The 14,891-nt window shown below is 31.4% G+C and overlaps 1 protein-coding gene across 1 annotated transcript in view; it reads left to right on the forward strand.

Annotated features, from left to right (window-relative positions):
* Nucleotides 1-14,891, forward strand: part of LOC134709874 (adhesion G protein-coupled receptor B1-like) — a 62,081-nt gene that overhangs the window by 27,328 nt on the left and 19,862 nt on the right. The window contains exons 9-13 of the mRNA XM_063570005.1: nt 9,148-9,318; nt 9,622-9,821; nt 11,652-11,840; nt 12,648-12,719; nt 13,408-13,516. Coding sequence (XP_063426075.1) covers nt 9,148-9,318; nt 9,622-9,821; nt 11,652-11,840; nt 12,648-12,719; nt 13,408-13,516 — 741 coding nt within the window. The remainder of the gene's footprint in view (nt 1-9,147; nt 9,319-9,621; nt 9,822-11,651; nt 11,841-12,647; nt 12,720-13,407; nt 13,517-14,891) is intronic.

Genomic DNA, 14,891 nt, shown 5'->3' on the forward strand with positions numbered 1-14,891 from the left:
GTTATTCATTCAATAACATAGTTACACCAAAAAGAAATCTAACTATTTAAATTTCTAAAGATAATTATTGAAATTTTGCCATTATACAGATCTTTCTAATGACCAACTTTTAAGCGAAACCAACAAATTAAAGTCATGAATGTTGATTTTGAGAAATTTCACCATCAATAGTAAAACAATAACGTTATTTTGAAATATAGAAAAAGCGCTCTTTAAAAAAGCTTATTTAAAAACAAAATGACCAACTGTAAATGCAATACTGTCAAATATAGCTGAAATATTATAAACATTGATATGCCTAATTTCGAAGTGGCTAAGCCACTTATATATAGACAGTTTCAATCCTATGTTAACCTGTACAACAAGTCAAAGGATTTAGGTTGTTGATTTGAATGTTTTCATAAGTTGCGACTGCATCGACCGATCCTTGAACCAAAAACATGTTAACTTGTAAAGTGGACATGGTCCTAGAACTTTTTTAAGACTGCCAAAAAAGTTAACTTTAGACAAATTCAATTATAAGGTGTAATACCACAAAATCATAGAACGTCACATCCGGTTGCATACGAAAATAGGTCGAAAAAAGATATTCCCTTGAACTTGACAGTTGTAGATAATTATTCCTACATTTTATTGCAATAAAAATATTCCGGGTTATGAATATTTATCTTGGGTATTTCAAAGCACCATTTTTTTTATTTAGGATTTCTATGATCATTTCGGAAACGTGAGCTTACATGGCTACTATGATAATTTTCATATTCTTGTCTTTCATTTTTTGCTAATGTGCTTTGTCTATTATACCTTTTGGTGTTACGTCGATACGTATAGCGTGGCTCTTAACTTATAAATCCCGTTATTGTGCTATTGTAAAATATGTTTGTATGCTTGTCTTTTATTTTTGCTATGTGCTTTGTTTATATGCCTTTTTATGTTTCTTTGATACATATATGAGGTGGCTCTGTACAAAGTCTTATACATCCCGTCAATGTGATAGTATACTCTGATAAATTGGTAATTCTTGTCTTTAATAATTGATGATATGCTTGGTCTATATGCCATATTGTGCTTTGTGACATATTTGGTTGTGTGTTTTTTTTTTATAGTGATTAAGATTATAACATAATGCTGACTGCTATACCCTTATTTTTGACATTTTTACCGATAATGTCTGTCATACAAGTATGAGGTTTCAATAGCTATAAAACCAGGTTCAATCCACCATTTTCGACATAAGAAATGGTTGTGGTTATTTAGTGATTTGTATACTCCTAATAAAAATGAAAATGACAATTTTGATCAATCTTTTTATATGGATGTCACGGAAAAAAATCGTGAATATAGCAGTCAAATTATATAATCGTTTAATGCTTTCTTCGATATCGATGTGGACCGGAGTATGTATGCAACGAACATATAGTATACAGTGGTAATACCTTGTTGAAATGGATTTGTTATATTTCTAATATTAGACTTAAATGCGAATATATATGCAAGAACATGGGTAAAGCGCGAACCAGACGAACCCGAACTGGACACTTTGTCTGAATGGATCAAAGCTATTCGATCATGCATTCAGCGGCGCATACAAAAACTACGATGTAATATGAGTACTAGAGTTTCTAACCCTTTCAAGAATCCGGAGGTTGTGGATGCTTTATCCTCTTTGCATGGCAAATATGTCGTTGTTCCGGCAGATAAAGCCTCCAATAATATTGTCTTCATATGTAAAAAACATTATTTGCAATATCTCACTACAGAGCTTGGAATTGATAAAACTACTGGTAATCCTACATATTCTTTAACATCATTTACCAAGGGGGAAATTTTACAAAATCTTAAATCTGTCCTTCTTTCTTTTGGTATCAACATCAAAGACAAACGAAGAAATCTTGCCCTCATTATACTGTATACCTAAATTACACAAAATTCCATATAAAGAACGATACATAGCTGGGTCTTCAAAATGTTCGACTAAACATTTTTCTAAAGTACTGACTACTATTCTTTCTACAGTTAAAGATGGGCTTCAAAAATATTGTGAGGAGATATATTCTACCAGTGGTGTTAACCAGATGTGGATTCTCAAAAATTCGAAAGATCTACTGCTTAACCTTCGAGCACAATCTTTGCTATTTTGCAGCAACATAAAACCTTTTGATTTTTCTACGCTATATACTACTATTCCCCATGCTCAGTTGAAAGATCACCATCTCATAAAACAGAGCTTTTTCCATAAAAATGGGAATCGTAGATACAGATTTCTTGTTTTGGGATACAATAATTCATATTTTGTGAAGAATCACACTGAATCTTCCAGAAAATATACTGAAGATGATATTATTAAAATGCTGGACTTTTTGATCGACAATATATTTGTTGAGTTTGGAGGATTCATATTTCAACAGACAGTCGGTATTCCAATGGGTACTTATTGTGCACCCCTACTGGCTGATTTGTTTTTGTACTCGTATGAAGCAGACTTTATTCTGAACCTTCTAAAAGACAAAAAGAAAAAGCACCTTGCGAAATTCTATAATTTTACTTTCCGATATATTGACGATGTTCTATCATTGAATAACCCATACTTCAGCCAATACTTACATCTCATATATCCCAGTGAACTTGAAATTAAGGATACTACTGATACTAGAAGGACTGCTTCATACCTTGATCTTTTTCTCAAAATTGATGTAGATGGACGACTTCACACGAAAATCTATGATAAACGGGACGATTTCAACTTCCCAATTATCAATTTCCCATTTCTCAGCAGTAACATACCCTCTGCCCCTTCGTATGGTGTTTACATATCACAATTGATACGTTATTCACGTGCTTGTTCACACTATACGGACTTCATATACAGGAGTGTGCTCCTTACGCAAAAACTGCTCCAACAAAGTTATGGGGAGGACAGATTAAAATTGACACTCCGTAAATTTTATGGACACCATCACGAATTGATGGATCCATACGATGTGTCTTTAACCAAACTAGCTAAGGACATTTTTACCACATGGTAGATTGTGGTTTGTCATTATGTCGTCTAATCTTTTAATTACCAAACGTGACTTTTTCCCGATTGTGACTGTTTCGCATTTCTATAAGACGTGTTACGGTACTTGTCTATCCCGAATTCATGTATTTAGTTTAAATGTTTAATGTTATATTTGTAATTCTCATCGGATTTTGTCAAATGTGTTGACGTCTTTTTTTTATTATATTTAGGAGTTACGGAAAGAAAAATTAATCACTGCCTTTATTAATTATATTTAATTTTCTACGATAATTTACGTTTGAAGTTGGATTCATAACAAACTGGACATATATATACTATAGTTAATTGCTATTAATAAGTATTGCATTATGCATTGTTTAAATGTAATATCAGTATTAAGTTCTAATATAATCTTAAATCAATCCTAATTCTATTCTACTTTTAAATTATAGTTTTTCATATGTGACGTCACGCTGTTTCTAAATTTCATAAATTCAAATGTGGCGTAATGTATGTGCCTTTTCGCCATCGTATGTGACGTCATTTTAAAATTTATGATTTGCTGCGTTTATGCCTGAACTGAGTCGGGTGTGTCTATTCTGTTTGGTCTTGGCATTATGTATTCGGGTTTAGTTTTCAGTAATTAGTTAATACTTCAGTTTCATTATGTATATCTCTTTCATATTCATTTGATAAAATTTGCTGTTTCCGATAGCATTAATTGTTCTAAATGATAAGGATGTTCTTATCCCAAGCATAAAAACTACGCCGTATGTGGCACAACCTTTTTCAACTTTTGATCTTCAGTGCTGTACAACTTTGTACTTTTTTTCACATTCGATCTTTTATATCTGGCGTCACTGGTGAGTCTTGTGTTGACGAGGCGCGTTTTTGACGTATTGAATTTTAAACCTGAATCTTTTTGTTATCTATTAATCATGTGTTTCTTTGTCTAATATGTTCTCCTACTTATTTGTATTGTAGTCCTGTAATATTATGTTGTCATTTCAATGTTAGATTTAACTTGGCCATTAAAGTGCGAGGTTTGGCATGCCACAAAACCAGGTTCTACCCACCATTTTTATTCCCCTTTAAAAATGTCCTGTACCAAGTCGGGAAGATGGTCATTGTTACATTATTGTTCGTTTCTGTGTTTGTTGCATTTAATGTTGTATCGTTTGTTTTCTCTTATTTTTGAGATTTTAAGATAAGACGTGGCACGGTACTTGTTTATCCCAAATTCATGTATTTGGTTTAGATGTTATATGTGTTATTCTCGTCGGATTTTGTCTGATGATTGGTCCGTTTCTGTGTGTGTTGCGTTTCGGTGTTGTGTCATTGTTCTCCTCTTATATTTAATGCGTTTCCCTCAGTTTTAGTTTGTTACCCCGATTTTGTTTTTTGTCCATGGATTTATGAGTTTTGAACAGCGGTATACTACTGTTGCCTTTATATATACCATTACTATATCGGCATGGCATAATTATTCCGTTATATAAAGGAAATAACAAAGACAAGAGTATTGCGAACAGTTACAGAGCTGTTGTCCTAACATCTGCATTTTGAAAATTGCATGACAAAACAGTCCTTCATTGAATAAATAAAATGCTTAACGCACTTGATAAGACTTTTCCTGATAATTTACAGTTTGGATTTGTTCCTGAACATGGTTGTATCCCCGCTTTATACACACTGAAAGAATGTATTAACATGTTTTTGAAAAGTGAATCAAAACTTTATGTGGGTTTTCTAGATGACGAGAAAGCATTTGAGAAGATCTGGCACGACGGACTTTTTTTCTGAAATTGAAAGAATTCGGCGTAAGTGGTAAATTAGGGAACATTCTTTTCATATCTTACAAATCTGCTAGTTCACATGTGCAGTATAATTGACTTACTAGTGACAATTTCTCCGTTTCCCAGGGTGTAGGGCTCTCATCTTGGCTAAATTTTTTGTACATAAATAACTTAATTTTTTCTGATTTCGACAATTTGTGGAATACGAATTGGTTATTTGAGCATTCCTGCCATTCTTTCTGGTGACGACACCACCCTTTTAAGTGCTTTGCCAAAAGGTCTACAAGGTCTTCCCGACTGTGTACAAACGTATGTTTGTAAATATAGACTTAAATATAACGGAACAAAAAGTTGTGTCTTGACTTACAATAATAATACAGTTGTTGACATTAAGCTTGGAAATACAACAATAGCCTGTAATAATGATACAATTTATGCTGGTACATTAATAACTAACAATAATAAAACGTTTGAAAGGACAACAAAATGAGGCAAAATAGTTAAAGAAAAAATCTACACTCAATGTATAGTGCAGAAGTAAACCCTTAAGGCCTTACACCGATTAAAACACGTTAATGTGGAAACGTATTGTTCTTCTTACAGCATTGTACTCTTGCCAAGTATGGAGACAACTCTCAAATTATGAAATAGAACTTTTAGAAAGAACACAACGATATGCTGCGCGATATATACAATGCATGGACAAATTTTCACGAACGGACTCAACTACAAGTAACTTTGGTTCATGTTCTTAGAAGCTGTAATCGACAATTAAGCTTTTATTCTATGGGCGATTATGAAGGAGTAAATCTGGCTCAACTCATAATTTTTTTTTCAACATGTGCAGCAGTCAATTTATTGTGAATGAACATGCCGAACACTCTATAACCTATAATCTTATAACAACTCTTGTTAAATACGATCTATTTTCTTTCCTTGAAACCTATGTAAGTGAGGATTACATGCCAGAAAAAGTGCTGTGGTCGAAAATTGTCCGTCATCTAAAATGCATCCTACCCTCGAGCTTTGTGAACATAGATTAACTGGGTTGACAGTTTTATATCCCGATGCAAAACTCGAACTGTTATTACTGGTGGCTTTAGGATCGGCAGCCATTTAGGAAGGTACATGCACTCTATGTACCAAACAGTCTTTTGATATTATTAAACATCTAATAATGGAGTGTCATGTTCTATTAACAGAAAGAAATGTTATGTTCTTTAAAATTGTAGATGATCTTCCCATTCAAAAGTCCGTGAATATTTTCAATATAGACGATGATGACTTGAAGTACTATTAGGAGCTGTTTATAATACTGTATACGATCTCGATCTATAGCTTGGTCTAGAATGATGTATTACATAGCAAAACATGTTTACCTCATGTTTAACATTAGTCCAGTCAATCTAGCATAAATTTGACCCTAACCCGAAAGTAATTGCAACAGAAGATTTTTAAGTTTTAATCTTTAGCATTATACCCCAAATATACACAGAAAAAAGTCCCATAAGATCTAACTTGAGGAAGACTAAAAAAATCACCATTTAAAATTCCTATGGAGATTTGCATTGAAAAGGGAGATAACTCTTGCAAAAAAGGCAGAAATATCAATAAAAATGATACAAAATTATAACTTTACCGCTTCTATTCATCAGAATGTATTGATTCTTGATTTTTTAGCAGTCGTTATAGTATAACAAACAACTTTAAAGGTGTTTTCATATCTTTTATCAAGCTATAATCTAGATTTCGTAATTCATTTGTTGACCATTTATTGAATTTTTCAACATGTCAAGGTAAAGAATCTCAAATTTAATCAAAATAATTAAGCATATATTCTTCTATTTGTGGTTTAAAGTTTCTTTAAATAAGTAAGTTACGGAAAAAATATAATATACAGATATAAACAATACCAAATTTTCACATTATTTTTTCAAAATGAAGACAAAGCTTCAAATTTGCAATTCTTTAATGAAAAATGCATGAAAAAAATAAAACTACCCATAACACTTCGGTTTTGTACATTTCATGAGCAGAAGATTATATAATTTAGTCAAATACAAACTTATAACCCGATCAAAGTATCTTACTTTACATAAATTTCAAGAAAAACAACAAAAAAAAGACCAAAAAAAGACTCATTTTGTAAGAGTTATCGCCCCTTCCAATGTTAATTTCCATAGGAAATTAAAAATGCTGATTTTGAGTTTTCCTCAAATTAGATTTTATGGGACTTTTTTCTGTGTACATAAAGGGCATAATGCTATAGTTTAGAACTAAAACATTTTCTGTTGCAATTAGTTTGAGGTTATATCTTAGTTTGACTGGACTACATGTATTATTTGAAAAAAAGAGTTTAATAATGAATTTTGAATAGACGTTGATTGCAAAAACATTGTTTTTTCATTCATTCATTCATATATTCATTCATTTATTCATTCATTCATTCATTTATTCATTCATTCATTCATTCATTCATTCATTCATTCATTCATTCATTCATTCATTCATTCATTCATTCATTCATTCATTCGTTCATTCATTCATTCATAAATTCATTCATTCATAAATTCATTCATTCATTCATTCATTATAGACGGTGGTATAGATATGTTAACCTGTACAGCAAGTCAAAGGATTTAGGTTGTGAATTTGAATTTGTTTTATAAGCTGCGACTGCTTCGACCGATCCTTGAACCAAACATGTTAACTTGTAAAGTGGACATTCAGTTCTTTTTTTAAGTCTGCCAAAAAAGTTAACTTTAGACAAATTCACTTACAAGGTGTAATACCACCAAATCATAGAACGTCAAATCCAGTTGCATACAACAAAAGGTCGAAAATAAATATTTGACAGTTGTAGATAATAATCCTACATTTTATTGCAATAAAAAATGTCTGGGTTATAAACAAATATCTTGGGTATTTCAAAGCACCATTATGTTTTATATTTCTATGAACATTTCGGAAACGTAAGGTTACACGGTTACTATGATAATTTTCGTTTTCTTATCTTTCATTTTTGCTTAATTGTGCTTTGTCTATATACCTTTTGGTTGTACTTCGATACGTTTAGCGTGGCTCTTAACTTATACATCCCGTTATTGTGCTATTGTAAAACATGTTTCTATACTTGTCTTTCAATTTTGCTAAATGCTTTGTCTATATGCCTTGTTATGTTTCTTTGATACATATATAAGGTGGCTTTGTATTTATACATCCGGTCAATGTGATATTGTACTCTGGTAAATTGGTTATTTTTGTCTTTAATATTTTCTAATATGCTTGGTCTATATGCAATTTTGTGTTTTGTTACATGTTTTTTTTGTTGGTTTTTTTAAGTGATTATTAATAAGATTATAATGCAATGTTGACTGCTGTACCCCTATTTTGGACACTTTCACCTATAATGTCTGTCAAACAAGTGAGAGGTTCCAATAGCTATAAACCAAGTTCAATTCACCATTTTCTACATACTAGGAAAATGCCTGTACCAAGTCAAGAATATGACAGTTGTTATCCATTTGTTTGTTGTGTTTGTGCTTTTGATTTTGCCATATGATAAAGGACTTTCCGTTTTGAATTTTCCTCGGAGTTCAGTATTTTTGTGATTACATTTTTTTCCAATGAAATGTTTTTTTTTCTATAGTACTAGACAGGATAAAATATTACTCATGCCAAGTATTTCTTTATTTAAAACAAAGATAAATTTTGCACAATGTTTTGAAAATTGCAAATTTATAAAAAACTAATAGGGGAAAATCTTTGGTGGTATTACACCTAAAATGTTTACTTCGGAACCAGTCCTGCAATAAGTGACATCGAATTTCTGATTGAACATGACCTGTTGAAAAGGATCTAAAGTTAACTTTTGGCTAGCCTGCTCAACTTTGACTTAACATATGACCAGGACCGCTTTACATCGGTTAAAACAATATTTTCAAACAGTATAGATTAAATGACGGGTATAAAAACAGTATACAACATGGCATGTAAATTGCCACAGCTATTTCACTCCTTTGAATGTTCTGATATGAAGTAAATGAACATATATAATGTTAGAGTATTGCGTTTGCTGACATATAAAACAATGTAATTTAAACACATTTATCATACCCGTTCTATTTTTCCATAATACCATTGGAAGTTGTACCTATTAAAGCTGTAATTTAATTGTCATAATGGACCTTTCTATAGAAAATCATAATTCTTCTTTTGAAGTTATGCAAAATAACTGATTTAAACAGTAAGTTCTATAAAACTTTTGATGAATTCATGTATAAAACTAAAAACTTAATAAATAGGAAATAACTTTAACATTTTCAATAACTCCTATTTTACTTCTTGCAGATTCAACATATCTGTGTCCAGAAAACGTGGATCCATTTAATACACATTGGAGTAAAACAGCAGAAAGCACATTAGTTATCGTAGCCTGCAATGGTGGAAACACGGGCAATGCTTCAAGATACTGCAATAGCGAAGGACAGTGGGAGGAACCAAACTACAGCAATTGTATTAGTAAATCAATAAAAACATATAGAAGTGCATTATGTGATTGGAAAGGAGAAAACAGAGATTGTGTTATATCAAGATGATACCGTTTAAGCTATTTTGGAATCTTGTTGCCCTCCTTTATTTCATCTTCAATTATTTTTTGTGTGTGCTTCATTTGGATTTATCATAGGGATACCTATTATTAGTTATTCTGACAAACCATTTTTATGAAACAAATATTATATTATTTAATATCACATTTCCAATATAAAAAATAAATTGAAAAACAATTTTGAATTTTGATTACACTTTTATCCCTTATTGTAGAAACAGAAAATCCTTGTGACGAAAATGTGGACAAATTTCATACAAAATGGAGTAAAACAGCAGAAAACACACTCGCTTCCTTAGTCTGCACTGGTGAATACACGGGCAATGCGTCAAGATACTGCAGTAGCGATAGAAAATGGGATGAGCCGAACTACAGCAATTGTATAAGGAAATCAATACAAAAAATCAAAGAACAGGTAAAGCTTCTTTACACTGAGACTTTCAAATTTGTTTTGTTACCATACATGATATTTTTTGATATTTCGTCAAGCCCTAAAAAAAGTAAAATATCAAAAATACCGAACTCCTAAGAAAATCCTTAACAGAAAGTCTGTTATCAAATGGCAAAATCAAAAGCTCTAACACATCAAGCAAATGGAAAACAACTGTCATATTCCTGTCCTGGTACAGTTTTTTTTTTATATATAGAAAATAATGAAAATCACTGTCAACCAAAAAAGAAGGTAACAAAAAACCCACAAAAAGGCATATAAAAGCTAACAGGTCATTACAGATTGCATATTTTGACATAAATATTGATTATTTTATAGGGTGTTTGCATCGGAATTAAACACATCTATTATAAAACTAGTTGTTGGCATGACACGGGGTTTGCTCTTCTCATACATTTATTAATGGTAAAATACTAAACCCCTAACGGAAGGGATTGTGCGTGATATTCATATGATGAAAACATAATCTTTCAATCAGTTTAATTGAAGTCTGGAACTGGCATGTCAATAACTGCTAGTACTCCTTTGTTAATTATGTATTTATTGTCATTTTGTTTATTTTCCTTTGTCACCTATTTTGACATCGGTTTGTCTCATTACCAATCATACCGCAACTTCTTTTTTATAATTAATGACCTTTTTCAGTGTCCAACATATTTTGAGTATGGGTTTATTTCGTATGGTATGAGCGTCACTGATATTAAGAATAAGTCACGCGGTCACATACATTATTTAGATGTTATTTTGATTGAGGTACATAATAGTTATCAAAGGTACCAGGATTATAATTTAGTAAGCCAGACGTTTTGTCAACAGGAAATTAATAAAAATGACCACATTAATGATATTCATGTCAACACCGAAGTGTTGACTACTGGGCTGGTGATACCCTCGGGGACGAAACGTCCACCAGCAGTGGCATCGACCCAGTGGTGTAAATAGTTATCAAAGTTACCAGGATTATAATTTAGTACGCCAGACGCGCGTTTCATCTACATAAGACTCATCAGTGACGCTCATATCGAAATATTTATAAAGCCAAACAAGTACAAAGTTGAAGAGCATTGATGATCCAAAATTACAAAAAGTTTCAAAGTTTTGTAAACAGGAAATTTATAAAAATGACCACATTAATGATATTCATGTCAACACCGAAGTGTTAACTACTGGGATGGCGATATCCTAACTATAACCATAACTAATTATATGTTTTATGCCTTGTTTTGCCTTTTTTACATAAAGAAATTTTCTGTTTGACGATTACATGTTATACCATCATAAAATAAATGAGAAGAACATAACCCGTGTCATGCCAAAAACTATTTTTTGAATAAATGTGTTTAACTCCGATGCAAAGACCATAGCTATAAGTGAATCAATAGTAAAGCCAACACATACAATCTTTGATGACCTGACAACAGCATCGTAACTATATCCCTTCTTTATAAATATGTTTAAAGGTTTGGTTTGTAAGCTTCTGAGGTGAATAATCACATGTTTGTGCTTTGTAAAGAATAAATGTATTTGTAGTTCAGAGGTCTACGCACCCACAGTTTATAATGTCGAACCTTCAAACAACGCCGATAAATACAAACTTGACAATTTAGTTTATAATCTTATATTTTAGAGATACATATGGGGTGTGCGTTTTGTTATGTTTTTTTTTCTATTTGCAGAAAACTAATGTACTAAAACGAAAATCAAAAACTAATGATAATAGATGAATTATATTGTTATGTGATGAAATTTCGTAGTTGAATTTTTTTCTTTTTTCAAAATGCTAATTTTTTTCAGACAGCTAATCTATTGTCTGGGGACAGTGAATATAATATAGTGACTATTATCCTGACAGAGTTAGAAAACATAACAAGAGATAATGATGATTTACTGTCTGGTGATCTTCTGACGTCATCAGTTATATTAAATGATATTGCCAAGTATGTTACAGACCACAGAGAAAAACTGTCACTTGAACAACTTGAGGTTAGTTTAAGTTATCATACTGTATCCAAACAAGCTGTTAAAACCGAAAATTAAAGAAATCCGATGCACTTGAAATTGTTATTCATTCTTACCAGAACGTCCTTAATCAAAGTACTTGTAATTATTTGAAAAACGGATTTAGGGAATTAAACTGGCAGATCATTTCAATATGAACATATAGTACACGCATGACAATTCATACAAACTATAACGTAAAAGTTTATTCACCAAAATACTGAACTTCGTGGAAAATTTATTACTCCAAAAACAAGTGATATATATATATGAAAACTATCTTCAAAGATACAAACAAAGCACAACAAATAAACTGCCTGATGTGAGGTATGAAAACAGATTAGAAAAAAAAAAACAATTTTGCATAACAATGTTAATATCGTAATTATCGACATTAATTCATCTTTGAAGTTTTAAATATTGTCAATGTACTATTCCATAAGACACAGACGTCCTGATTTTTCTTCAAAGGGATGACGACAAACACAAAGAAGACAACCTTAATAAATCTTTTTTTTATATGTGGTTGGAACAACATATGTTTTCTTATTTTTTTTTAATTCTACATACACACTTTAATTGAATGTTAAAGAAAATATACATTATGATATAAATAACTAAAACAACTTAAATTAATACTGTGTGTTAAGATATTGACTACTTAATATCAGTTACACTTTGTTTATATAAAAAATTTCATAATTATCTAAAGATGTTCATCTCAAATAGCAGTGTGTTTACCAATACCTTCAATAATGTACCAACTAGTAATCATAATCTTTTACCTTTCAGATTTTTGCATCTCTATGCAACAATTTGCTGGATGAAAGAAACCGTCAGCCATGGGAAGAACTTGTCGATGGGGTATATATTTTTCATTACAATTTTTAGAATTATTATTTAAACGATTTTATTAATGAATAATATGTTATTACCATATATAATCCTTTAAAAAATACCACAACATGCGTCTATCCATGTCAAAATACATATATCAGTTTGCAAGATCGGATTTCTTTAAAGTCTAATGAGCTAAAAATTGAACCTTGTTCATCTTATGTTACAACATAAAATACTAGATAAACTTGTATATGAACAATTTTCTGGATTTACTTTCATTCTGAACGCTAGTGGTATTGAAATAAAGTACAATAAGATTTTTACAAAATGAAGTTATGAAGATCTGGCATTCTTAAAAATCTTTAAACTTATAAACACAATCTATAGAAAGTATGTTATAAATGTATTCCTTGGTTTCAACGCACAATCTACGGATAAATTAATTAAACAGTATGTATGGTCTTTATTGATATTAATGACTATTTATTCGAAATATACAAAAGAACACAGGTAGTACGTTGACAAAGAGGAACACACATGATGAAACAAGAAAACTAAACATTTATAAAAATAACGTTTAAAAAAGCAGAAAGACTTATTTGATGTGGATGACTTAGCAATGAATCACTTTTGACACCGAAATAAATAATGCATTTATATTAAAAGTCACCTGATTGCTTTTCTAGATATACTGCTTTATTGTTTTAAACAGGGGTCAGGTGGTGCTGCTCCGCTTGTAAATGCAGTAACGGAGTTTAATGATGCATTTAATGATGTTATTGACAGTAATTTCTCCCTGGTTGCTGTAAAGGAAAATGTTGGTACGTTTTTCAAACTATGTGATGTTTAAAATCTTTCTGGAAGCCGTTTAGTTATGTCCAGTCCTTGTATTTTGTGAGTGTTAATGTCTTTGAGTCTTTTTGTGAAAGTTACCAAGGTAAGTTAGACTTTAACTGATAACACTGGAAGGCACATAGCAATTCTACTATAAGAAGGAAAGAAAGAAATTCATAATAAAATAAGTACATGAAATGAATATTCCCCAGGGATCGATACTGCTATTACATTTTGTCTTTTCCCTTACATTTTATCTGTGAATGCATCGCTGCACATACGTTAGTGTACCAACTACCTATAATACTTTTCTTTGAGAAGGATAGCAAGCAAATAACTTGTTTTCCTGAAAATCATTTGTCAGGAATTACTCTCGAATATAAAGTTTTCTTTGCCACTTTATATTTTGAAATATGACAAAAAATAAACTTTGTAATTGCTATCTACAACACAGTTGATATACACTTGGTGTAGTAGAGATAGCTCATACTCAGTTTTGGTCTTAGAAAGAGGGTTTTTATCTGAAATTATAGGTAACAGGAACATGCAAAATAGACGACAACATATCTTTTCATATGATTTAAGCATGTATTTGTTTAGAGAACAGCACATTATGCAATACCCCTTGTGAAATTTGAAAACTGATCCTGACTTGATTAGAAAACAACACATTCTTATTAATAAATTACGTTCCATCAAAGCATGCATTTCCCATAGAAGCCAACTTATTCATCTAAACCCGCTACATTCAGCTAGGCGTAAATTGTGTGTTCTCCTTGAGATACTAGTTACCATTTGTTTTAATTGACCCATTTTAGATGCCAAAATCACCGCAGATAAAAAAAATACAGTGCAAAGCCTTAACACAATTAGTCAATTAAGAAATAATTTCTTAGGAGCTTGAATATATCGTGATTTTACCACGAGTTGGACCGTTATGCAAAATATTTTACCCTGAGCAATAATCAAGGGACTAACCGTGGTAAAATTATTTTGGATCGAATCGATATTTACAATAACGTATTTAGAAAGGTTTGGATGATTGTGAAAAATAACTTTACTTATTTGTTGTATATGTATACAAAAAATGGCTTATATAACACATTTTAGCAGCGTTTGTTAACGTTTCCTCGTTGTGTTGATTAATGTGTATTTTCCCGTAAAATGATATATTCTGACGTCATCGTTTGATGACGTCGGTAAGTTCATTAATAAAAAAGCAGATGAAGTGGGAGAAAGATTGGAACAGCCCAAGCAATATATTCATATTTTACCACGGGTGTGTACTTAAGGCGTTTGAAGGACGTCATGGTAGAATGTTACACAATCGTTAAAAGTAGTCTGAAGAGTATGCCACAAATA

The sequence above is a fragment of the Mytilus trossulus genome, chromosome 3 (genome assembly GCF_036588685.1).
Source record: "Mytilus trossulus isolate FHL-02 chromosome 3, PNRI_Mtr1.1.1.hap1, whole genome shotgun sequence".
Taxonomy (NCBI): domain Eukaryota; kingdom Metazoa; phylum Mollusca; class Bivalvia; order Mytilida; family Mytilidae; genus Mytilus; species Mytilus trossulus.